Source organism: Loxodonta africana, chromosome 19 (genome assembly GCF_030014295.1).
Source record: "Loxodonta africana isolate mLoxAfr1 chromosome 19, mLoxAfr1.hap2, whole genome shotgun sequence".
NCBI lineage: Eukaryota > Metazoa > Chordata > Mammalia > Proboscidea > Elephantidae > Loxodonta > Loxodonta africana.
Window position 1 is genome coordinate 2,417,801 of NC_087360.1, and position 23,708 is coordinate 2,441,508.

A 23,708-nucleotide genomic window follows, 5' to 3' on the forward strand; every position below is an offset into this window, starting at 1 on the left:
AAATTGACAACAGCAGCTAGAAAGATTAGGTGGGGAACTAGGGGGCAGTGGTTTTATGTTAATGGGGGAGGAACAACTCAGAAAAGGAGGGCAGGAATGGCTGCACAACTTGAAGAATGTAACAATCAGTGTCACTGAATTGTATATGTAGAAATCGTTGAATCAGTGTATGTTCTGCTGTGTTTATTCTCAACAACAACAACCATAAAGGAAGATTAATAATTAGATTACAACAAAAATAAAATAAAATACTCAAAAAAGGGAAAGAGGCACATCCAGAGTCACAGTGGGAAAACCTAACATGAGCCTCTCAGTAACTAATGGATTAAGCAGGCAAAATTTCTGGGCTATAAAGCAAGGCTCAACACATTTCAGATGATTGAGATCATATATATTTTCTCACCCACAGTTAATTTAAACAAGAATTCAGTGAGAAAAATATAACTAGGAAATGCCCAAATGTTTTGGGCTGGAGTAAGACAGGTCTAACTAGTCCACGGGTCACAGATATAATCACAATAAAAATCAGGACATATTTTGACCTAAATGAAGCTGTGACATCAGAATGTGTACACTGCAGCTGAAGCTGTGCATGTATTAGAAAAGAAGACTGACTAAAAATAAAATTTCAGCTCCCATTTCAAGAACTTACAACAATTACAGCTAATACGCCCAGAGAAAGTAGAAGAATGCAGTATTTATAATAGCTAAAATTAATGACATACAAAAGTACACTAGAGGAAATGGGTTATTTGGAAAAAAAAGAAAAATAGACCCCTAGCAAGGCTGGTGAATAAAAAAAGAGACAACGCAAAAAGATCAACTGCCAATAACAGATTCCATAGATATTAAAGAGAAAAGGATATTACAAATATAGCGTGAAGAATAATTTTGAAAATGTCGATAAAATAAACATTTTCTTAGAAAAGCACAGTGCACGGAAATGGACATAAGCAGGAATAGAAAATTTGAATATTTCTTTATGTGTCCAAAAAACCAAAACCAAACCCGTTGCTGTAGAGTCGAATCTAACTCACGGTGACCCTATAGGACAGAGTAGTACTGCCCTGTAGGTTTCCCAGGAGCAGCTGGTGGATTCAAACTGCCAACCTTTTGGTTAGCAGGTGTAGCTCTTAACTACTGTCCCACCAGGGCTCCATCTTTATATGCTAAAGAAATTTAGTTCATGATTAATGCATTCCCGTGCAAAAAAGAAAAAAAAAAAAAAACCCTCCGCTTGTAGGCTCAACATGTGAATTCTTTCAAATATTCAAGGAAGAAAAAAAAATTGCAGCAATGAGTGGATAACTGAAACACAATGAAATCCCAACAAAATTTTTAGCATTTTTTGTGGGATTGATAAGCTGGTTTTAAACTTTTGATGGAAATACAAAAGGCCAAGAATAAAAAAGAACAAAGTTAGAGCACTTACCTACCCAGTAGATAAAAAGACATCATAAGGTTTAGTGATCGTGGTATAGGATATGCAGCAGTACATAATAAGACCAGAAAATGAATGGAGCAGGTGAGATAGATTGCTCACCTACCCCCAGACGGACGTGACAGCGCAGAAAAGTGAGGAGCGGGTGGTATTTTCAGTAAAATGTACTGAGTCAATTGAATATCTAAATGGAAGAAGGTGAACTTTGGTCGTCACGGCATATGATGCACGCAGACTAATTTGAGATGGATCATAGAACGAAAGGTGAGAAGTAAATCAATAAAACTGGAAAGTACTATAAAGAATAGATTCAAAACCTTAAAATAAGCGAAGGCTTCTGAAATGGGATACAAGAGTCACTATCTATAAAGGAAAAGATTAATAAATTGGATTACAATAAAAGTAAGAATTTCTGTTTATCAAAAGACTACCAGGAGATGGAAAAAAGCTTTTCGCAGAGAGGAGAGGGTATTTGTAATGTGTGTAATCAGTGAAGGACTTCGTACCTTGAATTTAGGAAAATAAATTCTACGAAGCAGTAAGACAGAAATAGAAAATCCAATAGAAAATGTGCAAAATACTGGAAGAAGCGCTTGGCAGAGAAAACCTCTAACGTCCAGTAAGCCATTTGAAAAGTGGCTCAATCTTATCAGCCATCAGGGAAATGTAAATGAAAACAATCTGTGAAATGGGCACAGTGCAAGCTGCCAGCAGTGGGGGTTGCTGAGAGGAGTCAGCTCGTTCATCATCCTGGAGCAAGGAGAATAGTGTCTGGCACCAAGGAAGTGCAATTATCCAATAAATAGTTAGGCAGGAAAAAGCAAACTCGCCCACCTCCCGTACGGAGCAGACTTTGCTGCATACCCAAGGAGAAAAACGATCAGAATATTGAGCTGGGGTGAACAGGGAGAACTCCCGAGAACTGGAGGTCGTAAACATGCAATGCTGTGGAGCAGATGGAAATTTTCCTGTTGGAGACTTTGTTTTGAGGACAGAATGTTACAACTCGGAGAGCTTCAGACAGAACAGACAAAACGAGAGGTGCTGTAGGCAAGTGGAGGGCACGCGGTTACCCATGGTTATTCCACACAACCAGCCTGGACAGCATTGTCAGTGTTTCTGGCCCGTGGATTACGTCTTCACGTGCTTTCCGGCCTTTTATTTTTTTTTCCCCTGGTCTAGCCTACTCTGTTATTTTTTCCTTTCCTTTCCTTTTTTCCCTCTTGTCCTTCCCTCTCTTGTTACTTCGTGGGGATTTTTGTATGACAATATGTAAATACGTGGTCCTATTTGCCATCTTTAACATCCAGTTTATAAGTGTTGCTGCTGTTGTCGCCTGTATGCAAACGTGCCAACGATTGTGAGGATGGCACGGGACCCGGCGGTGTTTCGTTCTGTTGTACAGCGGGTCCCTGTGGGTCAGAACCCAATAATGACAAGGTGGTGTTATTGTTTAACGTAGCACCTCCTTGGTTTACTCTTCAATTTTGATGTCTCCTCTGGAATTCAGTGAAGTATTTCTTCAACCCGGGACGGTTTTATTTATGTATTATTTCTTTTGTGTTTGTTGGTGACGCTTCTTTTGCATTTTTCCAACACGTTTCTTAGGAGCCCTACGCTCTTTATGTTGAACACCTGGTGTGCACCTCCTGTGGTTTCATTCTGTCAGTGATCGTGTGCCCATCTCCTTGTCTCTGTGTTGAGCTTCAGGGAAAGCTTGAAAAACTCGCCTTCTCATACGACAGATACATTTTTCAGCATTTTCAAATCTGCTTTATTGCTCGGAAACCGTTTTAAATTCTTTACCACCAATACTTCCAGATCATCTTCCATATTCCTCTCATTTCATTATAAAATAACAAAGAGAGCCTGTATTTTCCCAAATATTACAGAGAACTGGAAATTGATTCTGTATAAAATGTACTTCCGTATCCTAGGGTAAATGTTCTTCATTGGTACGCTGCTCTGCTGCCTTTTTAAGTTTCCTTCTTTTAAGCTGCATCTTTGTTTATAGCTCTTATTCTCTCCGTGTTTTCTGTTTGCTCATCCTTGGCGTTTTCCTTACATGAAGAGTGGCCTCTCTCACTTTATCTTCCCCACGTGGTGTGGCGGGCATTCCTCATCTTCATTTAGTGTCCACTTGATCTTGTAAGAGTTCCTCTTCAGAAGTTAACCTGGAAGGGCGACTGATTATATGAACATACCAGGAGTCCCCGAATTGTTCAAAAGGTTAACGAGCTCGGCTACTAAGTGAAAGGTTCGAGGTTCCAGACCACCCCAAGGTGCCTCAGAAGAAAGGCCTGGCAATCAACGTCCAGAAAATCAGCCACTGAAAACCCTGTGGAGCACAGTCCTGCTCTGACAGCTGCGGGGTTGCTGTGAGTTGGCATCGACTCCAGTGGTTGGTCGGTTGGAGAGGCAACGTGAGGACGCTGCGGTTCCCAGCAGGGGAGGCCTGTTGCTACAAAGCTGCTTTTCTGAGTTGCATGAAGCCGCTGTACCAGGGACAGTTTCCCGTCGATGGTTTGGGTTTGTGCCGAGTCCTTCCAGGAGCGCACTGTGGCTGAGCCGGTCCTCCCGCCTGTGCCTCTGCCTCTGTTAGGAAGGGCCCCCGAGCAAGCCTTCCTGAGTCTGTGGGGCTCTCTGAGCCATGCTGCCCGGCGCATTCTTGGCTTTCTTGATTCAGCTGATTGCACAGGTTGTTGGCTCACCAAAGGGGGAAAAAAAAAACCAGTTACTGTCGCGTGAATTCTGACTGACCTGTGACGACCCACAGCTGTCAGAGTAGAAGGGCGTTCCGTAGGGCTTTCAATGGCTGAGTTTTCAGAAACAGCTCCAGGACTTTCTGCCCAGGTGCCTCTGGGTGGACTCAAACCTCCAACCTTTCAGCTAACAGCAGAGCAGTTAACTGCACCGTCCAGGGATTCCTTTACTCCTTGATCATTTATCTATATCTATAAACCAAACCCATTGCCACTGAGTCAAGTCCAACTCATAGTGACCCTATAGGACAGAGTAGAACTGCCGTATACAGTTTCCAGAGTGGCTGGTGGATTCAAACGACCAACTTTTTGGTTAGTGGCCTGAGCTCTTAACCACTGGGCCACCAGGGCTCCATAAATATGTGTGTGTATAGACCTATATAGACCGATCTGTTGTCAGGAGGGATCAGTCCCTGGAGAAGGACATCATGCTTGGCAGAGTACAGGGTCAGCAGAAAAGAGGAAGACCCTCAACGAGGTGGATTGACACAGTGGCTGCAACAATGAGCTCAAGCATAACAACGATTGTTAGGATGGCGCAGGACCAGGCGGTGTTTCGTTCTGTTGTGCATAGGGTCACTATGAGTCGGAACCGACTTGACGGCACCTAACAACAACAACAGACCGATCTACCTACCTACCTACCTACCTCTCTCTCTCTATCTAATCTATCTATAACAGTTGCCCTTGATGAGTTGACCCTAGCTTATGATGACCCCATGTGTGTCAGAGTAGAACTGTGCTCCATGGGGTTTTCAGTGGCTGATTTTTCAGACATAGATTGCCAGGCCTTTCTTCTGAGGCACCTAAAATACCTCTTAACACAACCCAGAAAAGCTACCTCGAGCTGTTGCCACACCAGCCTTCCATTTTTCCTGGGAACTGTTCACAGACTGTTAGACACTAACAATAATAAAAACAAACAAACCCATTGCTGTCGAGTCGATTCTAACTCATAGCAGCCGTATAGTACAGAGTAGAACTGCCCCATGGGGTTTCCAAGGAGCAGCTGGTGAATTTGAACTGCTCACCTTTTGGTTAGCAGCTGAGCTGTTAACCACTGTACCACCAGGGCTCCTAAACACTAATCATGGGCACCAAGTCTCTACCAACTTTCCTGTTGAACATCTGACCCCAGAACTTGAGGACACAAAACTTAATTGTGCGACTAATGACACTTTGCAAAGGCAGCCGCCTGGGGCCTCTGACTTCATTCAGGAAAGCAATAGGGGGTCACTGTGCACACTACCCCGGGGGAGGCAGTTTCTAAGCTTTACTCCCCAAATGGCCTATTAGTCTTTTTGCCTGGTATCTGACCTAAATGTTTATTGCTGAAAAATGCTCCAAGTTGACCTAAAGCTAGGGTTACCTCTTTTTAATTTTTTTTTTTTACAAATTACAAAAATAATGCCAATCATGTTCTATAACATACAAAACAAACTAAGAAGTAAAACTCATTATCCCCTGTTAGTTGCACACAGGGGTGGGTATTGCAACCTGAGACCACAAGTTCCGCATAAGGATGAGCCAGGTGGCACACAACAAAGCAGCCGACCACAGCAAATCTCAGTGAATAACCCATTAAGAAAACAAATTACATTTGATATACGGGGGCATGGCCTTAAACACTTATTTTAAAGAAAGCAGCATGTTCCCATCTTTAAGCACCGTGGTGACCTCGGAGAGATAGTGTATTAATTTTAACATCTTAAAAAGATCATTTTTTTCCCTAAATAATACTTTTAAGAAATCTGCAGAAGATAGCAATTTGAGCACAGGCCTCTAATTTTTTCCCCGAGTGAATCCAACGGGAATAACTAAGGAAAAAAGGTAATAGATTAAAAAAAAAAGTCTGCACCTGTGTGGAAAATGAGGCATACCCCGCATGTCACAGCTGGAAGGTGTTCCTAGAAATCACACAGGACTCAGAGGCCTCACGCAGAAAATATAGCCTGGTTAGAGTTGCCAGATAAAATACAGGACCCCCATTACATTTGAATTTCAAATAAACACAAATATTGTATGGGGCACACTTATCCTAAAATGTTATTCATGGTTTATCTGAAACTCAGATGTAGCTGGGAGTCCTGTATTTTTGTTTGCTAGATGTGGCAACCTTGAGGACGGTGTCCTAGAAATAACACGGTAGTCAGACTAGTGAAACTACCCCGGTATTTATGAGAATGGCAAGAGTGAGGGCAGACGGTGGACCACACAGGTGCCACCCCACTTGGGAATATCCCTACTGTTATGAGCCAACGAGCGGTCCCTGGGTGGTGTAAACAGTTAACATGCTTGGCTGCTAACTGAAAGGTCAGAGGTTCGAGTCTACCCAGAGGTGTCTCAGAAGGAAAACCTGGCCATCTACATCGGAACAGCAGCCGTTGAAGACTCTGTGGAGCACAGTTCTGCTCTGACACCCGTAGGGTCACTATGAGTCAGAGTTGAGTTGACAGCAACTGGTTTGGTTTCTCGGTGCTGGGATCTAAGGAGGGAGAGTTCTAACGATAGCGTAATGGCCGGGAAGGGGACAGCACGTACAACGGCCGTGTAAAAACATGATCTGCTGCTTATAGGACTAAAAGCATAACTCATTCGTTCATTCAGCTGCTTAACGTTTATTGAGCACCTGTTGGTTGCCAGGTGTTCTCCTGAGGACCGTAGACACAGTGGGGAAAAGGACCGAGAGCGTCTCGGGAACTACAGCAAAGCATAAAGTCCTGCGGTGGGGCGTAGGTGCTGCCGTGCTAGGGTGGAGAAGGGACACCTAACCCAGACTCAGGCTGCCAAAGAAAGCTTTCCAGAGAAACTGCTTTTATGATGCTCCCTGAAAGATGAGGAGGACATACCAGGCACTGAGCTGGTGGGCAGGGATGCAGAGAGAGGGGCTAGAGCATAGCCTTCATGCAACTCAGAACATTAGCCAGAAAATGCCGTGTTTAAACTGCTCGCACTTTCTGGGCTTTCACTAAAACTCTCATGTGGAAATACAGGTTTATTAAAACGAAACAAAACAAAATAAAAAACTTACTGCCATTGAGTCGATTCCGATTCATAGTGACCCTGTAGGGCGGAGTAGAATTGCCCCATAGGGTTTCCAAGGCTGTAATCTTTATGGAAATAGACTGCGACATCTCTCTTTCTTGGTGGGTTTGAACTGCCCACCTTTCAGTTAGCAGCTGAGTGCTTAACCACTGTGCCACCAGGGCTCCTTATACAAAATATGTATCATGAGTGATTATTCACCCTACAGAAAGTTTAAAAATGTAATCATTTTTAAGAAATGAAGTCTCTTGTTATCTCTATGATATTTTGATTTTAGGAAAAAATGATCTATGTTCATTTGATCAAACCACATGAAGTTGCCATGTGCAGGGGTCAGAGCTGCTCACATACCAGCAATCCCAGGTGCTTCAGCACAGTGCAGGCACTGCGTGCTTAAATGGAGGCGCAGCGTAAACCAAGGCACGAGACCCATGGAACCCTTATGTGTCAGAGTAGAGCTGTGCTCCATGGGGTTCTCAGTGGCTGTGGCCTTTCGGAAGTAGATTGCCAGCCCTTTCTTCCAGTGCACCTCTGGGTGGATTCAAATCACTAGCCTTTTGGTTACCAGCCGAGCATGTTAACTGTTTGTGCCACCCAGGGACCCCTCTTGGCTTGGTAATGCCACTGACTTGAAGGATTCCCACATTTGGGGCTGTTGATAAATTCAGGAAAGAATGCTGGAGGGTGAATGTGTGTGCCAAACTGGATTCTTGTCTAGATGTTCAGTTGGCTGCAGGCGTAGGCCTTCAATGTTAGAACTGGACTGGTCGGCCTCCATCCTACAGACTAGCCCCATGAGAAGCAGAGAAATTCAAAAACTTGCTCATCGTCCTAACTGTTGTGCGGTGAAGCCAGAACGGACCCCTTCCTCCTCCCTGCTGTCTCCACGACAACTCACAGACAATTGTCAAGAGCGGTCCAGGCTCAGGTGGGCGTTATGCTTTGGAAAAGGCAATCACGTGGGCCTTTGAAACAGGTCGTCACAGTGAATGTCAGGGCTCGGGTTTGCTTTTATTGCGGAAAAACCAAAGATAATTGCATGAGGACCCAGGAGAAGGGGTCAGTGCATCTGGTGGAGCCCCACCTAGACAGTCAGTGTTCCGGGAAGAAATGATTTCCATTTCTAAAACCAGTTAAATTGGTCCTTTGAATTATGTAATTTCCATGTCTGTGTTCTTCTTGCAGAATGTAAGGCGAACTGCAAAAATAACATTTTGAAGCTTTTCTCCCCTGAGGGAGGGATATGTTCAGTCGTGAAAAAAGAATGATGCTTTTTGTGCGCTGGTGTTGACATGGTTTCCTGAGAGGATGTAGACATGCTGAGAGCCAGGCGTGCCCCCCGAGTCTTAGGTCTGAGCATCCAGTTTGCACAGGACGTAACACATGAGCTTGTCCACTTGCACGGCTGTGATGGGTGGGATCAGCTCACCCATTTCTGGAGGGCTCCTCCCAACGTGCTCTTCTGAGGCCCTTTCTGTCTGTCTCCAGCTGATCAATGCTTTGTCACTGTTGTTGTTGTTAGTTACCGTCCAGTCAGCTCTGACTCGTGGCCAAAACCAAAGCCTGCTGCTGTCACGTTGAATCCGACTCATAGTGACCCTATAGGACAGGGTAGAACTGCCCCATAGAGTTTCCAAGGAGTGGCTGGTGGATTCCAACTGCTGATCTTTTGGTTAGCAGCTGAGCTCTTAGCCACTGTGCCGGCAGACTCATGGCAGCCTTCAGTGTAACGGAATAACACCTTGCCCAGTCCTGTGCCATCTCCACGATCGTTGCTACGTGTGAGGGCCTCTTTGAGGCTATTGTGTCAGTCCATCTCATTGAGGGTTTCCCTAGTTTTCAATGACCCTCTATTTTACCAAACATGATGTCGTTCTCCAGCGATTTGTCCCTCCTGATGATGCATTCAGAGTCTCGGATCATAGTCTGTGATCCATGCATGGGGTTTTGATTGGCTGGTTTTTGGAAGTAGACTGCCAGACCTTTCTTCCTAGTCTGCCTAAGTTTGAAGCTCTGCTGAGACCTGTCCACCACGGGTAACCCTGCTGGTGCATGAAATATCGGTGGCATAGCTTCCAGCCTCACGGCAACACGAAGCCACCACCGTACGACAGACTGACAGGTGGTAGTTAGGCCACTACCTAGTTAAGATTTAAGAACATTACTTTGAATTTTATTTATTTGTTTGCTAAGATTTAAGAATATTACTTTGAATTGTATTTGTTTGCTTACCTTCTCTGTACTACAAGTGATGCTGCTTTTGATGTACATTCCAACTCCTAGTGACCCCAAGTGTCAGAGTAGAACTGCCCCATAGAATTTTCTAGGCCGTAATCTTATGGGTTTGGTTTTTTTTTTTTAATCTTATGGGAGCAGATTGCCTGGTCTTTCTCCCATGGAGCGGCTGGGTGGGTTCGAACCACCAACCTTCTGGCTGGCAGCCAAGTGCTTAACCATCGCACCACCAGGGCACCTTCAAAGTACCATAAACCCATTGCCGTCGAGTTGACTCCGACTCATAGCGACCCTATAGGGCAGGGGAACTGCCCACTGTGGTTTCCAAGGCTGTAAATCTTTTTGGAAGCAGGCTGCCACATCTTTCTCCTGAGGAGCCCCTGGTGGTTGTGAACTGCTGACCTTTCGGTTAGCAATCCATTGCTTTAACCACTGTGCTACCAGAGCTCCCTACTATACCCACTAAAAAACCAAACCCACTGCTGTCGAGTCAATTCTAACTCATAGCGATACTATACATGCTATTTAAAAAAACAAAACAAAACCCATTGCCGTTGAATAAATTCTGACTCATAGTGACCCTAAAGGACAGAGCAGAATTGCCTCATAGAGTTTCCAAGGAGCGGCTGGTGGATTCAAAGTGCTGATCCTTTGGTCAGCAGCCAGGTCTTAGCCATTGCAGTAATTTATTTTAAAACCAGTACCTTGAATATCAAGCGAGTTCATTTACATAGGAAATCTGTTAAAAGAAGAGTGTAACCAGTGTAAAGGCAGGGCACACGTCACATGGGGCTCCTCCGGTGTCTGCATCTCTAACGCCTGGTCTGTCTCCTCCTGCAGTGGCTGAGAGCCGCGGGGTCCTCGACAGCATCCAGAGGTTCTCCCTGCTGCCCACCTACCTGCCGGTGACCTACCATATCCACAACGCCGACGTCTCCTTCTTCCTCAAGGAGGCCAACCAGGACGTGATGAGGAACTCCAGTCTGCAGTCCAGGGTGGAATCCTTTCTCATCTACAAAGCCAAGAGGCTGCCCGTCCTCAACGCCAGCTACGGGCCCTTCTCCATCGAGCAAGTCGTGCCCCAGGATTTAATGCTGCCTTCCAACCCCTTTGGATTCACCAGCAAGTTTTCACTCAACTGGAAACTGAAAGCCTACATCCTGCGGGACAAAGTCTACCTGAGCCGGCCCAAAGTGCAGGTTCTGTTCTACATCGTGGGCCGAGACTGGGATGACCACAGTGCCACAGAGAAGCTGCCGTGCCTGCGGGTGTTTGCTTTCCGAGAGACCCGGGAGGTGCGGGGCAGCTGCCAGCTGAGAGGGGAGCTGGGGCTGTGTGTGGCCGAGCTGGAGCTGCTGCCCGGCTGGTTCAGCACCCCCATGGTGGTGGCCGGGAGGAAGAAGGCGGCGGAGCAGCCAGACGGGAGCCCGGTGGAGCTCTACTACACCGTGCGGCCGGGGGACGAGCGTGGGGACTGTGCCAAGGGCGACTCGAGGACCAGCAGTGGCCTTCGGACGGGCCACAGTGACATGGATGAATCCAGCCCACCCCTGCAGAGAATTGGAAGTGTATTTCTCTACCAGACCCAGAGCCCACCCTCCCTGCGAGAACTGCGCTTGGACAACAACGTGGCTGTCCACTATCTGCCTCGGAGCGTCAGGCAAGGGGACGTGCTCACTTTCCCCATTTCCGTCTCCAAAAACTCCACGGAAGACCATTTCACACTGAGGTGAGTCATTTCCCAATGTCTGTGCTGGCCCAGGAGCTAGGCGGGGCTTTGGAAAAACCTGTTATTGGGTCAGACGCATTGTGTGACCACTCTCCAAAGTAAGGTTGATTTTCCCCTCTTTATGAGCTCCATTTTCACTGTAAAATGGAGACCAGTTTCATCTTTCCGGGTTGGCAATTTGGTTGTGAAAACATGATTATTAATGGATTTCTGGACGTCACAGAACAGTGCAGGGGATGCTAGTGTCATGGCATTTGCCGTGTTTGGGGTGTTGTCAGCGAGTTTTAGGAAAGCTAGTGTCGTCCAACGGGAGCCATTCCAGAACCGGGTTGTTAAATGCCTCAGAGCTGACACGAGGCTGAATGTGAGATCACACTTGTTAGAAATGGTAGGGAATATGGTTTTGGCAGCTCAAAATCTGTTCCAAACACCTGAGTGGCTAGTAATATAATAATACCAACCTCAGAGCTACCATTTTGTTTCTCTCTGGAAATAGAACTTAGTGGTCAAAAAGTAAAGGAACACAATGTGTGGAGGGTGTACAGCGGGATTTGTTGGGCACCTTATGCGAGAATCCCCAGAGACAAGATATTTAAAATGAATACTGTACACGTTAGCAAAAATATGGGTTTGTTTGCTGCGTGGATTATGCTATGTGAGAGCTAGCTGCCTGCGCTGGGTTGGCTTTTTGTTAAGTAGTTTTTTGTTTGTTTGTTTTAAACAAAGGCAATTTCGATTATAACAGCTGTTTAGCGTGAGTGTTGATTTGGTTACTGAAGATGTCTGACCATTGCTACGTAACTCAGTGATTTCATCTGCGGTACAGCATGGTAAGGTTTGGCTGTGACCTCTGAGAACAGGAGCACGGCTGTATGTAAACCCATGTTATGCGCGGGTGTTTAAAGTTCACACACTAGTCAACCATTCACTCGTCCATCTCCATCCGGGCTTAATATCCACTGTTTCTTTCTTTCTACCATTTGTGTTTCTGTCTTTTATCAAAAAAGTTGCATGACCAATTTCCAAAGACCTGTTTTCTTCTTTTTACTATGACACAGTGTCCAGTTTCATCTTTTCAGGTTGGCAATTTGGTTGTGAAAATACTCTTACTAGTAGATATTCCCGGTGTCGGGCAACAGCCAGGGGATGTCTTTTGCCATGGTTTGGGGTGTGGCTGTTAAGGGCTGGGCAAGTATAAGAAATGGACCACTCCATTACTTCCTACTTCGAGTTTAGTTTTGTCCAACATGACCTAGTATTAGAAACTTGCACTTCCCAATTTTAACTAAAGAAATGGAGACTAATGGGCGACATTAATCTGGTGATTGAACTTGGCCAATTCCCGGCAAGTGCCACTGGTTCCCTGGGCTGTGGAGTGCGTGGGGATCAGCCACAGGGGCTTGGGGCACACGGCACGTCTGTGGACGCGGCCTCAGCTGCCCACCCACTCACCGTCTCTGGAAATTGCTGTGGTTCAGCTGCTCATGGGCCATCTGCGTGGTCTGCAGCTCTATGCTTTGCTTCAGGTTGTTCCTGGTTCAACAGGTGCATCTCATGTTCTTCGTGGGGGGTCACTTCTTATGTAGAGAAGTATTTTGCTGTTAACAACCGGATGTTCTCACATGATTTCACGCTGGGCCATCCTTCAGTTAGCATATCTCATGTTCTCTGTGGGGGTCACCTTTTATGTCGAGAAGTATTTTGCTGGTAACAACCAGATGTTGTTCTCACACGGTTTCACGCTCAGCCATCCTTCAGGTTGCCAGCTGTTGATTGTCAGTCTCCTGGACCCAGGGTTAAAACCGCCATCCCCTGGATCCTTGACTATCCAGAAAATGAGGGCTACTTCCAGCTTTTTTTGTTGTTGTTGGAAGCAGTTGTATGTGTAGCACGAAATTTCCCACAAAGCTCTGCATCCCATGAGCAGCTATCCCATAATGAACGCCTCCGTCTGAGCCCGAGGGTGGCCTGTCGCTGGCCATCGGCAATAAACCCAGGACAGTGTCGCCCTGTTGGGCTACACACTCTAGGAGATCCAAATGTTTTCAAATTCAGAACCAAATACATTTGAAACATCCAAATTTGATGGGTCCATTTATAAGTCAGAGATTGGGATGTTTTGGATGGAGGAAATGTGTGATTTTTCAGAGCCCCACCAATCATCAATTTGTAAAAAATCAGCTTTCCCGATAAGACAAGAGTGAAGAAATTATTTCACGAAGGCACCCTTGGTGAGGTGGCACACCGTTTCCGCCTCTTCCAGAGCTTGCATTAGCGATGTGCTTACTGAATACCGAAAACACTCTGGTACGAGTGAGTCTTATCTGTTCATTAAACAGCCAGAGGTAACCTGGACCTGACAACGTTATTAGCCTTTAATTTGAATTCCCATAATTAGTGCATAATAAAACTGTGCATCTTTTTTTAATGAAGTCAATTTGACACTAATTTAGCATGGCCTCTGAATATTCAGAATGAGTGCAGGCTTGCTGCATCTGGCCATCTGCTATAAATAACCCCGCAGGATCCAGCCAAGTATCTTTGGGTGCTTTTCCTCTGAAATTGTGACTTTAGTTTCCTGGCTCTCGGTATTGACAGTGTTAACATGGTCCAGAGGAGGGCTGCAGGCTCATCTTTTATAGGCCAGGTATCAGCAGGTGTCCACTGCCACGTAAGGACAGGCAGGATGGGGAGGGCATCAGCGTAATGACCTCCCACAGGAGGGGTGCCAGGTGCAGCCAGGGCTCATGTCAAAGCTGCCATTTGAATTCTTTGCTGATGGTGGTTCAGACCCACTGTCCCTCTCCTGGGTTGTGTGCCTGTGATCTCAGCGAGGTATCCTGGTTAGTGCAAATAAATGGTGAAGTGCTCGGCTACTAATCAAAAGTTTGGAGGTTCGAGTCCACCCAGAGGTGCCCTGGGGGAAAAGGGTGGTGATCTGCTCTCGAAAAAACAGCAAATCAGCCACTGAAAACCCTGTGGAGCACAGTTCTACTCCGACACACAGGGACCCACCACGAACCCACCACGAGTCGGGGCTGACTCAGGTCAGCTGGTTGGAGCTCAGAGGGGTTCCACTACAGACACACAGGGGTGGCTTCTGTTTGGGGAACAGATTTTGTGTTGCAGATGATGAGTGAAGGCACCATTGTCTTGATCCGCTTGGTTGCTGGGTATTGAAAAGAACACATCTGCAAGATCAAGAGCCATGTAGCAGGTGCCAGAGCTTGTGCTGAAATGTTCTATTAAAGACACCACATCCACTCAACATGAGAAAGGGCGTTTGTGAAAAGCCACAGCTAACATCACACTCAGTGGGGTGTGTGTGTGTGTGTGTGTATCTGTGTGTGTGTGTATGTGTTTTAACCTTTGAGAACCGAAAAACGCGGATGGGGCTGTTTGTCATCTTATACATCCTCTTGCATCCTGCTGCTTGTTTCTTCCAAAGCAGACTTCACAGAGGAAGAAAAACTTTCATTCCTTACACATCTAAGCATCTTTTCTAATTTCAGAAAATGTTCTCCTTCAAGTGAACAACCGAAGCATCCCACGGCACCTGGGCCCTTCCCTCCATATTCTCACCCCCATTCTCTCCCGCTCCCCCACAGAGAGCCAATTTCAGAAGCACCCAGGGTCTCCCATCACCCAATCACGGGCCTGGAGGAAGACAAAAACTTGGAATCTTGCTTTCACATCCTCACCAGCTATGATTCTCTCTCTCCTTCCCACAGAGAGTCAATTCAAAGGACATTTGGGCCTTAGTTCTGGACATGAGGATGGAGCCGAATATCGACCTAGCATTAGCTCGGTTGCCTCATACCCCAGGACAGGCAGGTGAAGAATACTGTCACAAAACTCTGAGCAGGAGCCTTCCTCAAAGTGAGAGGCATTCACAGATGTGTCGAATGAATGAATGAATTCTGTGTGAAAGAACAAATTGGTGAATATTAGAGAATACGTATACTTTGCTGAGGTCTCTGCCATTTTCTTTTTTTTGTACTTTAAATGAAGGTTTACAGAGCAAACTAGTTTCTCATTAAACAATTAATACACCTATTGTTTTCTGACATTGGTGCCAACCCCATGACCTGTCTACACTCTCCCCTTCTTGATCTTGGGTTCCCCATTACTAGTTTTCCTGTCCCCTCCTGCCTTCTCGTCCTTGCCCCTGGGCTGGTGTGCCCGTTTAGTCTTGTTTTGTTTTATGGGTCTAGTCTTTGGCTGAAGGGTCAATCTCAGGAGTGATTTCATTAGTGAGCTAAAAAGGTATATGGGGGCCATACTCTCAGGGTTTCTCCAGTCTCTGTCAGACCAGTAGTCTGGACTCCTTTTGTGAGTTTGAATTTTGTTCTACATTTTTCCCCAGTTCTGTCCAGGACCCTCTATTGTGATCGGTGGTGGTGGCCGGGCACCATCTAATTGTGCTGGAATCAGTCTGGTGGAGGCTGTGGTAGATGTGGTCCATCAGTCCTTTGGACTAATTGTTCCCTCATGTCTTTGGTTTTTTTTCATTCTCCCTTGCTCCAGATGGGTTGGGATCAGTGGAGTATCTTAGATGGACATCTGCCATTTTTAATGCAAAATGCTCAAGAATCTGTTAAGCCTTTGTGCCTAGCACTGTGGTCATACTTAAGATCAGCTTTGAATAAGACGTTATTCAAGAGCTATTCTCACGAAAATGAGACTTACTGGGAAGAAGAGTAAGAGAACAAAATAAGAGTGTTTGACAGGAGGAAAAAGTGAGTGAGGTGGATAGGGCTCAAAGGATATCCTTGGTGGTTTGGGAAGCCTGCTTTGCAGATGTTGAGCTTGTTGGAAAGTGATGTGGTAGTTTGAGATTGACCCTGCGCGTAACTTGAGCAAATGATGCAGCCTTTCGACCTGCCTTGGCCAGGAATAGGATCTCTCCCTGTCCTGTTTTGGGTGGATCTTTAAATGTCAGGAAGCAGGTAAAACATGCTCAGGTGGAGCAACCAATACTCTCACTCGCAGACCGTACCTCCCACTGGGGCGAGTTTAAGAAGCCATACATAAGAGGATTGATGGGATGGATACGTGGGCCTCAAGAATTAATGGGGTGGGGGGCTGGGCTTGACAGTGCAGAGAGTCTGAGGAGGAAGCAGACCGTGGTGTGGGTGCAGGTGCAGGCTCCCTCCCCTTTCCCCACCTGTCCTGGTGAAGCCCTGCAGTGGGAATGCCCTGTTCTGATCATACCCATGTAATATGCAGAGACCCTGGAGAAGCCCCCCGGCTCACATGTCTACCATAGTGAGCAGTGGGTTCATGCAGTCACCCTCCAGTGAGATCACAACCCACAGACGAGGCATTTCCTTAAAAAAGAGACGAGCGTACTGTTACGAAGAGGAGGAGCCCCAGGTGGTGCAAACAGTTAACATGCTCGGCTACTGGATGTTCAAATCCATCGAGAGGTGCCTTGGAAGAAAGACCTGGTGATCTACTTCTGAAAAATCAGCCACTGAAAACCCTGTGGAGCACAAGTTCTCCTCTGACACACAGGGGTCACCATGAGTCGGGGTCAACTTGACGGTAACTGGTTGGTTAGGAAGAGAATGGATGTTTGGTAGCTAGCTCTGTACACCATACATGCTCATGGCCTCTGGTCTGGGCCAGCGATTGTCATCTTGTTGGGTTGATGGAGTTGTTTGGAGTGGAGAGCTGAGTGAGAGGCAGACAGAGAAAGCAGGGTATTTTTTCCTTCCTTTTTAAAATAAACTTTCTATTTTAGAATAGATTTAGATAGACAAATGACCTGTGAAGGCATTATAGAGAATACCCATATATCCGGCTCCTGGTTTCCCCTGCTATTGCATCTTGCAATTGGTGTGGTACATTTGTCACGACTAATGAACTGATATTGATACATTATTACCTGAAGACCATACTTTAATCAGATATCCTTTACCTAATATCCTTTTTCTGTCCCATGAGCCCACCCAGGATACACCGCTGGTATCGTGTGGTGACTGTTTAGCTTTGTAAGAAACTGCCGGACTGTCTTCCATCCTGGCTGTGCCATTTGGCACCCCGGTCAGCAGTGCACAAGAGCTCCTGGGCTTCACTGCCCTGCAGGTAATGAGGACTGTGAGTCTTGTGGATTCTAGCCATACTAATAAGTAAGTTGGGCATCTCATTGTTTTTATTGGCAATTTCCTAAAGACAAATGATGTCAAGCATCTTTCTGTATGCATGTTTGCCATCTGTTTATCCTCTTCAGAGAGGTGTCTGTTCAGATCTTTTGCTCATTTTTTAGAATTGTTTGTTTTATTGTTGTTGAATTTCAGAGTTGTTTATATATTTTGAATACAAGTCCTTTAAGTGTTTTGAAGATATTTTATCCAAGTTTTAGGGTTGTCTTTTCACATTCTTAACAGTGATTTTGGCAGAGCAGAAATTTTAATTTTAATAAAGTCCAATTTATAAGTTTTGCTTTCATGGATTGTGCTTTTGGTATTGTATCTAAAAGCTTCACCAAGGGATCAGGTAGAACAGGTAGCTCCTATGTTTTCTTCTGGAAGTTCTATAATTTTGAATTTTTCATTTAGCTTCATGGTCTGTTTTGATTTAAATTTTTGTAGAAAGTGTTAGGTTGATGTCTAGGTTCATTGTTTTGCATATAGACATCCAGTTTTTCTAACAGCATTTGTTGAAAAGACTATTCTTTCTCTGTTGCGTTACCTTTGTGCCGTGGTCTAAAATCACTGACCTTGGGAGGCCATGTGCCGGTGGCTTTTTAGCCAGGCAGTGAGGCACAGCCCATCAGGAAGGGACAAAAATGGCACATGCAGCTAGATGGGTGGGAGAAAGGAAAGGAAGGAAGGGAGAGAGAGATAAGAAACTAGTTAAAAAAAAAAAGAGAAAGGCACACTCAGCTAGGGGGTCGGAAGGAAGGAATGGAAAGAAGATAGAGAGAGACAAGAAACCAAGGAAAGAAAAGAAGAAGAAAAAAATACTCTGAGGGAGCCCACTGTTGTGGTGGCACGGACTGGGGAAGGGGTTCCTCAGCTGAGTGGCACTTCACAGCCTGTCAATAAGGCTCAGAGATGGCACATGTAGCCAGGTGTTCAAGAGAAAGGAAAAGAAGGACGTGAGAAACAGAGAAGAAACCAAAAGAAGCCAAAAAAAAGGAACAACAACAAGAAATAATGGCACTGAAGGAGCCAACCAGCATGGTTGGGGTGAATCCAAGCAGCAAAGATCCGGTGTCTCCCTGGGGGAGTGACCACAGCCCGCCAGAAAATGGCAAAGGTCTTGCAGGGGGAAGAAGGGTAGGGGTGGGAAAGTGTGTATCGCTGGTTAACGGGTACTCGTTCTCCTGCTGGGAACTCTGTGAAGCTGCCTTCCTGTACTCCCTGTCTGCCGTTCTCTGTAGCTGAAGGATCCAAGACGGCGAGGCTGCACCACGTTAGCTGATAGGGGACCTCCACATGTATCTCTGCTTGCTCTCCGTTTTCTATCAGTTTCTTGTTCCATTTGGTGCCAGGTTGAGTTCTTTATCCCTTCATTTGATGCCTAGGGTTCCAGGGTTGACGTTTGTCTCTGTTTTACTTAGATTTTTCAGGTCTTTGCTGTGGAGGGACAGCATGGTGCTTCTGTCTATAGTGCCGTGTTGGCTCCGCACCCCCATTCTACTTCTTTTCAATATATGCCTTTAATGCTAAATAAGAAAACCTCTAAACATTGCTTTAATACACCCCCAACATTTGATAAGTTATGTTTTCATTTTCATTTAGTTTAAAATATTTTTCAACTTCCCTGGAGACTTCTTCTTTGACTCCTGCATTATTTAGAAGTATGTTTTTTAATTTCCAAAAATTTGGTGGATTTTCCATTTATATTTCTATCATTGATTTCTAAATTAATTCCATTGTGGTCTGAGAATACACTTGTATGATTTCTGTTCTTTTAACTTTAAGGTTACATGACCCAAAATGAGGTCTCTTTTGGTGAATGTTCCATGTGGGCTTGAGAAGAAAGTGTATTCTTCTGCTGTTGGATGACGAATTCCATAAATGTCGATTAGGTCTAGTTGATGGATAATGCTGCTCAGGTAATCTATATCCTTACTGATTTTCTGCCTGCTTGATCTATCAATTACTGACAAAAGGGTTGAAGTATCCCGCTGTAGAAGTGAAATTGTTGCTCCTTTCAGGTCTGTTAGTTATTGCCTCATATATTTTGATGCATCTCTGTTAGGTGCACGCACATTAAATGTTGTTATACCTTCTTAGAGAATTAGCCCTTTTATCACTATGCAACGCCCCTCCTTGTCCATGATAATTTGGCTTGTTCTGAAATCTGCTTTATCTGAAACTCATATAGGTCCTACAGCTTTCTTTTGATAAGTGTTATCAAAACATGTCTCCAAACATTTACTTTCAACCTGTCTAAGTCTTTATATTTAAAGTGGGGTTATTTTCTAACCATCTCTGGCTTTTAATTGGTGCATTTACTCCATTCACATTTAAAGTGATTATTGGTACAGTTGGATCAATATCTACCATGTTTGTAACTGTTTTCTATCCATTGCCTTTGCATTGATAACGATACCCAGCCCTTACTAAGTGTTGCACCAGGCACTGTTATAAATGCTTGAAAGGTTTTTACACCTTTACTCCCCAGGACAACCCTGTGAGGGAGGTACCAGTGTTACCTACATTTTCTAGAAGAGGAAGCCGAAACTGAAAGAGATTAAACAGCTGGCCAGAGTTCCCACAGCTCACAACAGTGTGTGATGCAAGATCCTGAGCTCGTACCCTCTCTGATAAATAGCACCAGAATGCATGTGCCAGAAGATTCATCCTCACAAAGCGAGATTGGGAAGCAGCCACAGATACCCCTAAATCCCATTCTTTAAAGCACTAAAGAGGTTGCACTTCCTGAAAATCTCTCTTTTATTTAACAGATAAGCCTTGAGTGTTAATCTTGGTGCTCAGGATGTAAGCATGAGTATTACTTGGCATGGCTCTTTACAGAGTGATCAATACTATGGTATGAGCGTGTGGCGTTTGTGTCAGGGGAGGAGGTGCCGGCTTAAGCCAGTGCTTTTGAGAGTAGACCAGGAGAGGCTGTCCCCTGTTGCCAGACTCTGTGAGTCACAGTTGTCACTGTCTATTAAAGAGTGCTAAAGGGCGCTGCATGGGTACACTGTGGTGGCCTTTCTAGACACTTCCTCATCATTGTTAGCTGCCAAGGAGATGGCCCGCGAATCATGGCGACCCCATGGTCAACAGAGCAAAATGCTGCCTGGTCCTGTGCCATCCCCATGATGATTGTGGCTCGGACCATTGTGATCCATGTGGTTTTCATGGCTGATTTTCAGACGTGGATCGCCAGACCTTTCTTCCTACTCTGTCATATGAATAACAGCCGACATAAGGCGAATTTCCAAAATGTGAAGATAACTCAAATCCTCACTTTCCCACTTCAACATCCTGACACCAGCCACCAGGTAGAACTTTCTCTGACCCTAACCACACAGAGTTGGGTCTCCACAAGCTGGGACTCTGTCCATCCAGCCCATGCCAAACAGAAAAATGCTAGCCTCTCTGCTGGCTCTCACTGCCCTGGTAGGTTCAATAGTTTGCTAGACTGACTCACAGGACTCACGGAAACTATTACCTGTACTTACAGATACCCATTTATTATAAGCAGAAAGGACACAAGCATAGAGATGCATCAGGCCAGGTCTGGGAGAGCTCTAGGCACCAAGAGGCTTCCGTTGTCCCCAGGGATGTGCCACACCCTGTCCTGTGCATAGATGTTCTCACTAGACCATGAGGCCCCAAAAAGGAAGCGCTCCACACTCCACAGCCCTAGGTCCCCTAGTCCTAAGGAACTTTAATGAATATGCATGACCTGGGCCTTAATGCAGAGCCAATGAGTGTGAGTGACTGCTTCATGCCCCCCCCCTTTTCTGAGGTTAATTCACAGGTGTGGGGCCTGTGTAGCCCCTACTTGCCTGGCTGTCTCAGAAAGACAAAGAGCACCTAAATTGCTCAGGCTGTTTTCAGAAACCAGAGTCAAAGGGCCAAAATACACTCTTTGTCCCACATCTGACTTAGTCTGGAAGCTCCGCTGAAACCTGTTCAGCGTCACAGCAATACTCAAGGCTCTGCTGATAGGTGGGTGGAAGCTGCATATGAGAAGCATTGACGAGGAATTGACCCCAGATCTCCCACACGGAAGATGAGAATTGTACCACTGGGCCACCTTCACCAGGCACTTTACACTCTGACAATTATCAGAAGGAGTGGCGTTTTCAAATACAAACGCACCATTTACCTGTTGGAGACCACGTGGGAAAGAGCTGAGGTTGATGAGCAGGAGTGCGGAGCATGGGGTCTGGGGTCAGGGACAGCAGTCTGGGCACTGCTGATGGCTGTGTGCCCTTGCGAAGGTCGTTGAAGCTCACTAGGCCTCGCTTTCTGGGCTCTTACTTTATCCAGATACTTTGGAGTGTAAATCAGGGACACAGGTCAACCCTGAAACTATTGCCCTGAAATAATCTTTAAACCTTAAACCAAAAAATATCTCCTGCAGTCTTCTTAAAACCCAGTACTAGTTTAGTTTAACTAGTGAAAAATGCCTGCCTTGAGCATTGTGCTCTTTTAAGATCTACCTGTATGGCATCAAATTGACAACAGCAACTCCAAAGATTAGATGGGAACCTTAGGGGGCAGTGAGCTGTATCAAGGTGGGAGGAATAACTCAGAAAGGGAGGGTGAGAATGGTCGCACAGCTTGAAGAATGTAATCGGTGTCACTGAACCGTACATGTAGAGACTGTTGAATTGGTGTACGTTCTGCTGTGTATATTCTCAACAACGACAACAACAAAATAAATAAAATTAAAAAAAAAAGGAACTCAGGTGAACCCTGAGCAGATTCTGTGGCATAAGATGAGGTGTTGAGTAAACGATGCAGTCAGTCAACCCAGAAATGCATCAGAATCGGTGGAAATGCAAACAGTCACTTCCGTTTGTTTCGGACTAAGCCGTGTCAACTCATTCTGAAGAGGGCCGATGTTAACACTGGTGGCAGGCTCCCCCTGCCTTAAGCGATAAAGAATAAATGAAAAGGAAACATTCTCAAAGCTGCCTGTGAGGTGCTTTGTTTGATAACTCAGGAAAGCACCTGGCTCAGCATCTTCTCCTGTGAGATTGTAGAGTGGAACCACAAGTCCACCCTCCCCCAAATCTGAGGTAAGAAAAGTACATTGATTAAAAGAGAAAGAAAGAAAGAAAAGCAGCAAACGTAACACCAGCATGAACAAACAAAGGAAAGAACTGGGCGGGGGGGGGGGTGGGGCGGGCAGAGTTCAGCTAAAAAGTGAGACAACATTTCCCATGGTCAGCACACGTCAGCTCAGTACATCGACTCGCAACTGCTGACTCCCCTCCCCTAACGCCTCGTGAGAGGAGAGACAAGAGTGTGGTGAGTTGGTGAAGCCTGTAGATTCTTCGACATTCTTCTCATTGAGATATAGGGTCTGATCCACCCACTCTTGAGATTGCACTGGCCTTAGTGGGTCACTGGAGTCCCTGGGTGGTGTAAACTGTTAAGCGCCGGGCTACCAATTGAAAGTTGGCAGTTTGACCCCGCCCATACTTGCCTTGGAAGAAAAGCCCTGGCAATCTGCTTCTGCAGGGTTCTCAGCCTTGAAAACTCTCTGGAGCACGGTTCTCAGACACACATGGGGTCCCCATGAGTTACTGGTAGTGGGTCACTTACTCAGTAGAATGTAGCAGAAGTGATGATTTGGAACCTCTGAGGCTAGACCATAAGGAGCCTTGTACCTTCCATCTGGGTGTCCTGGAACACTTGGTGCCCTGAGCCACCGTGTAAGAAGGCCGGTTATTCTTATGGGGGACCATATGGAGGGGGAGAGGAACCAGGGGAGCCCAGTATTTCACCTCTCCTCATTTAGGCACCAGCGACAAAGCTGCCTTGGATCCTGTAGATCAGATCAGCCAACTGCTCAGTACCAACAAATGACCTCACTCAATACCATGTGGACCAGAAGAGTCACTCAGCTGAGCCCTGCTCAAATTCCTGACACATATAATCATGATATATGATAAAATGGTGGTTGTCTCAGCCACATAGATTTGGGGCAGTCTTTTAAGCAGCGATGCCGTTGTTGTTGGTTGCCATTGAGTTGATTCCAACTCATGGCGACCTGCTCGATAGGGTTTTCTTGGCTGTAGTCTTTACAGAAGCAGATTGCCATGCTTTCTTCCACAGTTTCACTGGGTGGGTTTGAACCTTCAACCTTTAGGTTAGCAGTTGAGCACAAACTGTGCACAGCCCAGGGACCTATTCATGGAATGAAAAAGTAGTGAAATTTTAGATTCCCTTTCCAATCTGCATGATAACTTTCAATGAATTTTGTATCCCTTTTTCCGTTTCTTCTTTTACTCTTTATGATTAAAACTCCACTGCCATCATCTCAATGTGTTCACTCTGCATTTCTCATT

At 45.6% G+C, this 23,708-nt stretch overlaps 1 protein-coding gene across 1 annotated transcript in view; it reads left to right on the forward strand.

Annotated features, from left to right (window-relative positions):
* The window catches only part of LOC135228270 (transmembrane protein 132D-like), a 338,352-nt gene that overhangs the window by 180,665 nt on the left and 133,979 nt on the right, over window positions 1–23,708 (forward strand). Inside the window, exon 2 of the mRNA XM_064272952.1 lies at window positions 10,324–11,212. Within this exon, the coding sequence (XP_064129022.1) occupies window positions 10,324–11,212 (889 nt within the window). The remainder of the gene's footprint in view (window positions 1–10,323; window positions 11,213–23,708) is intronic.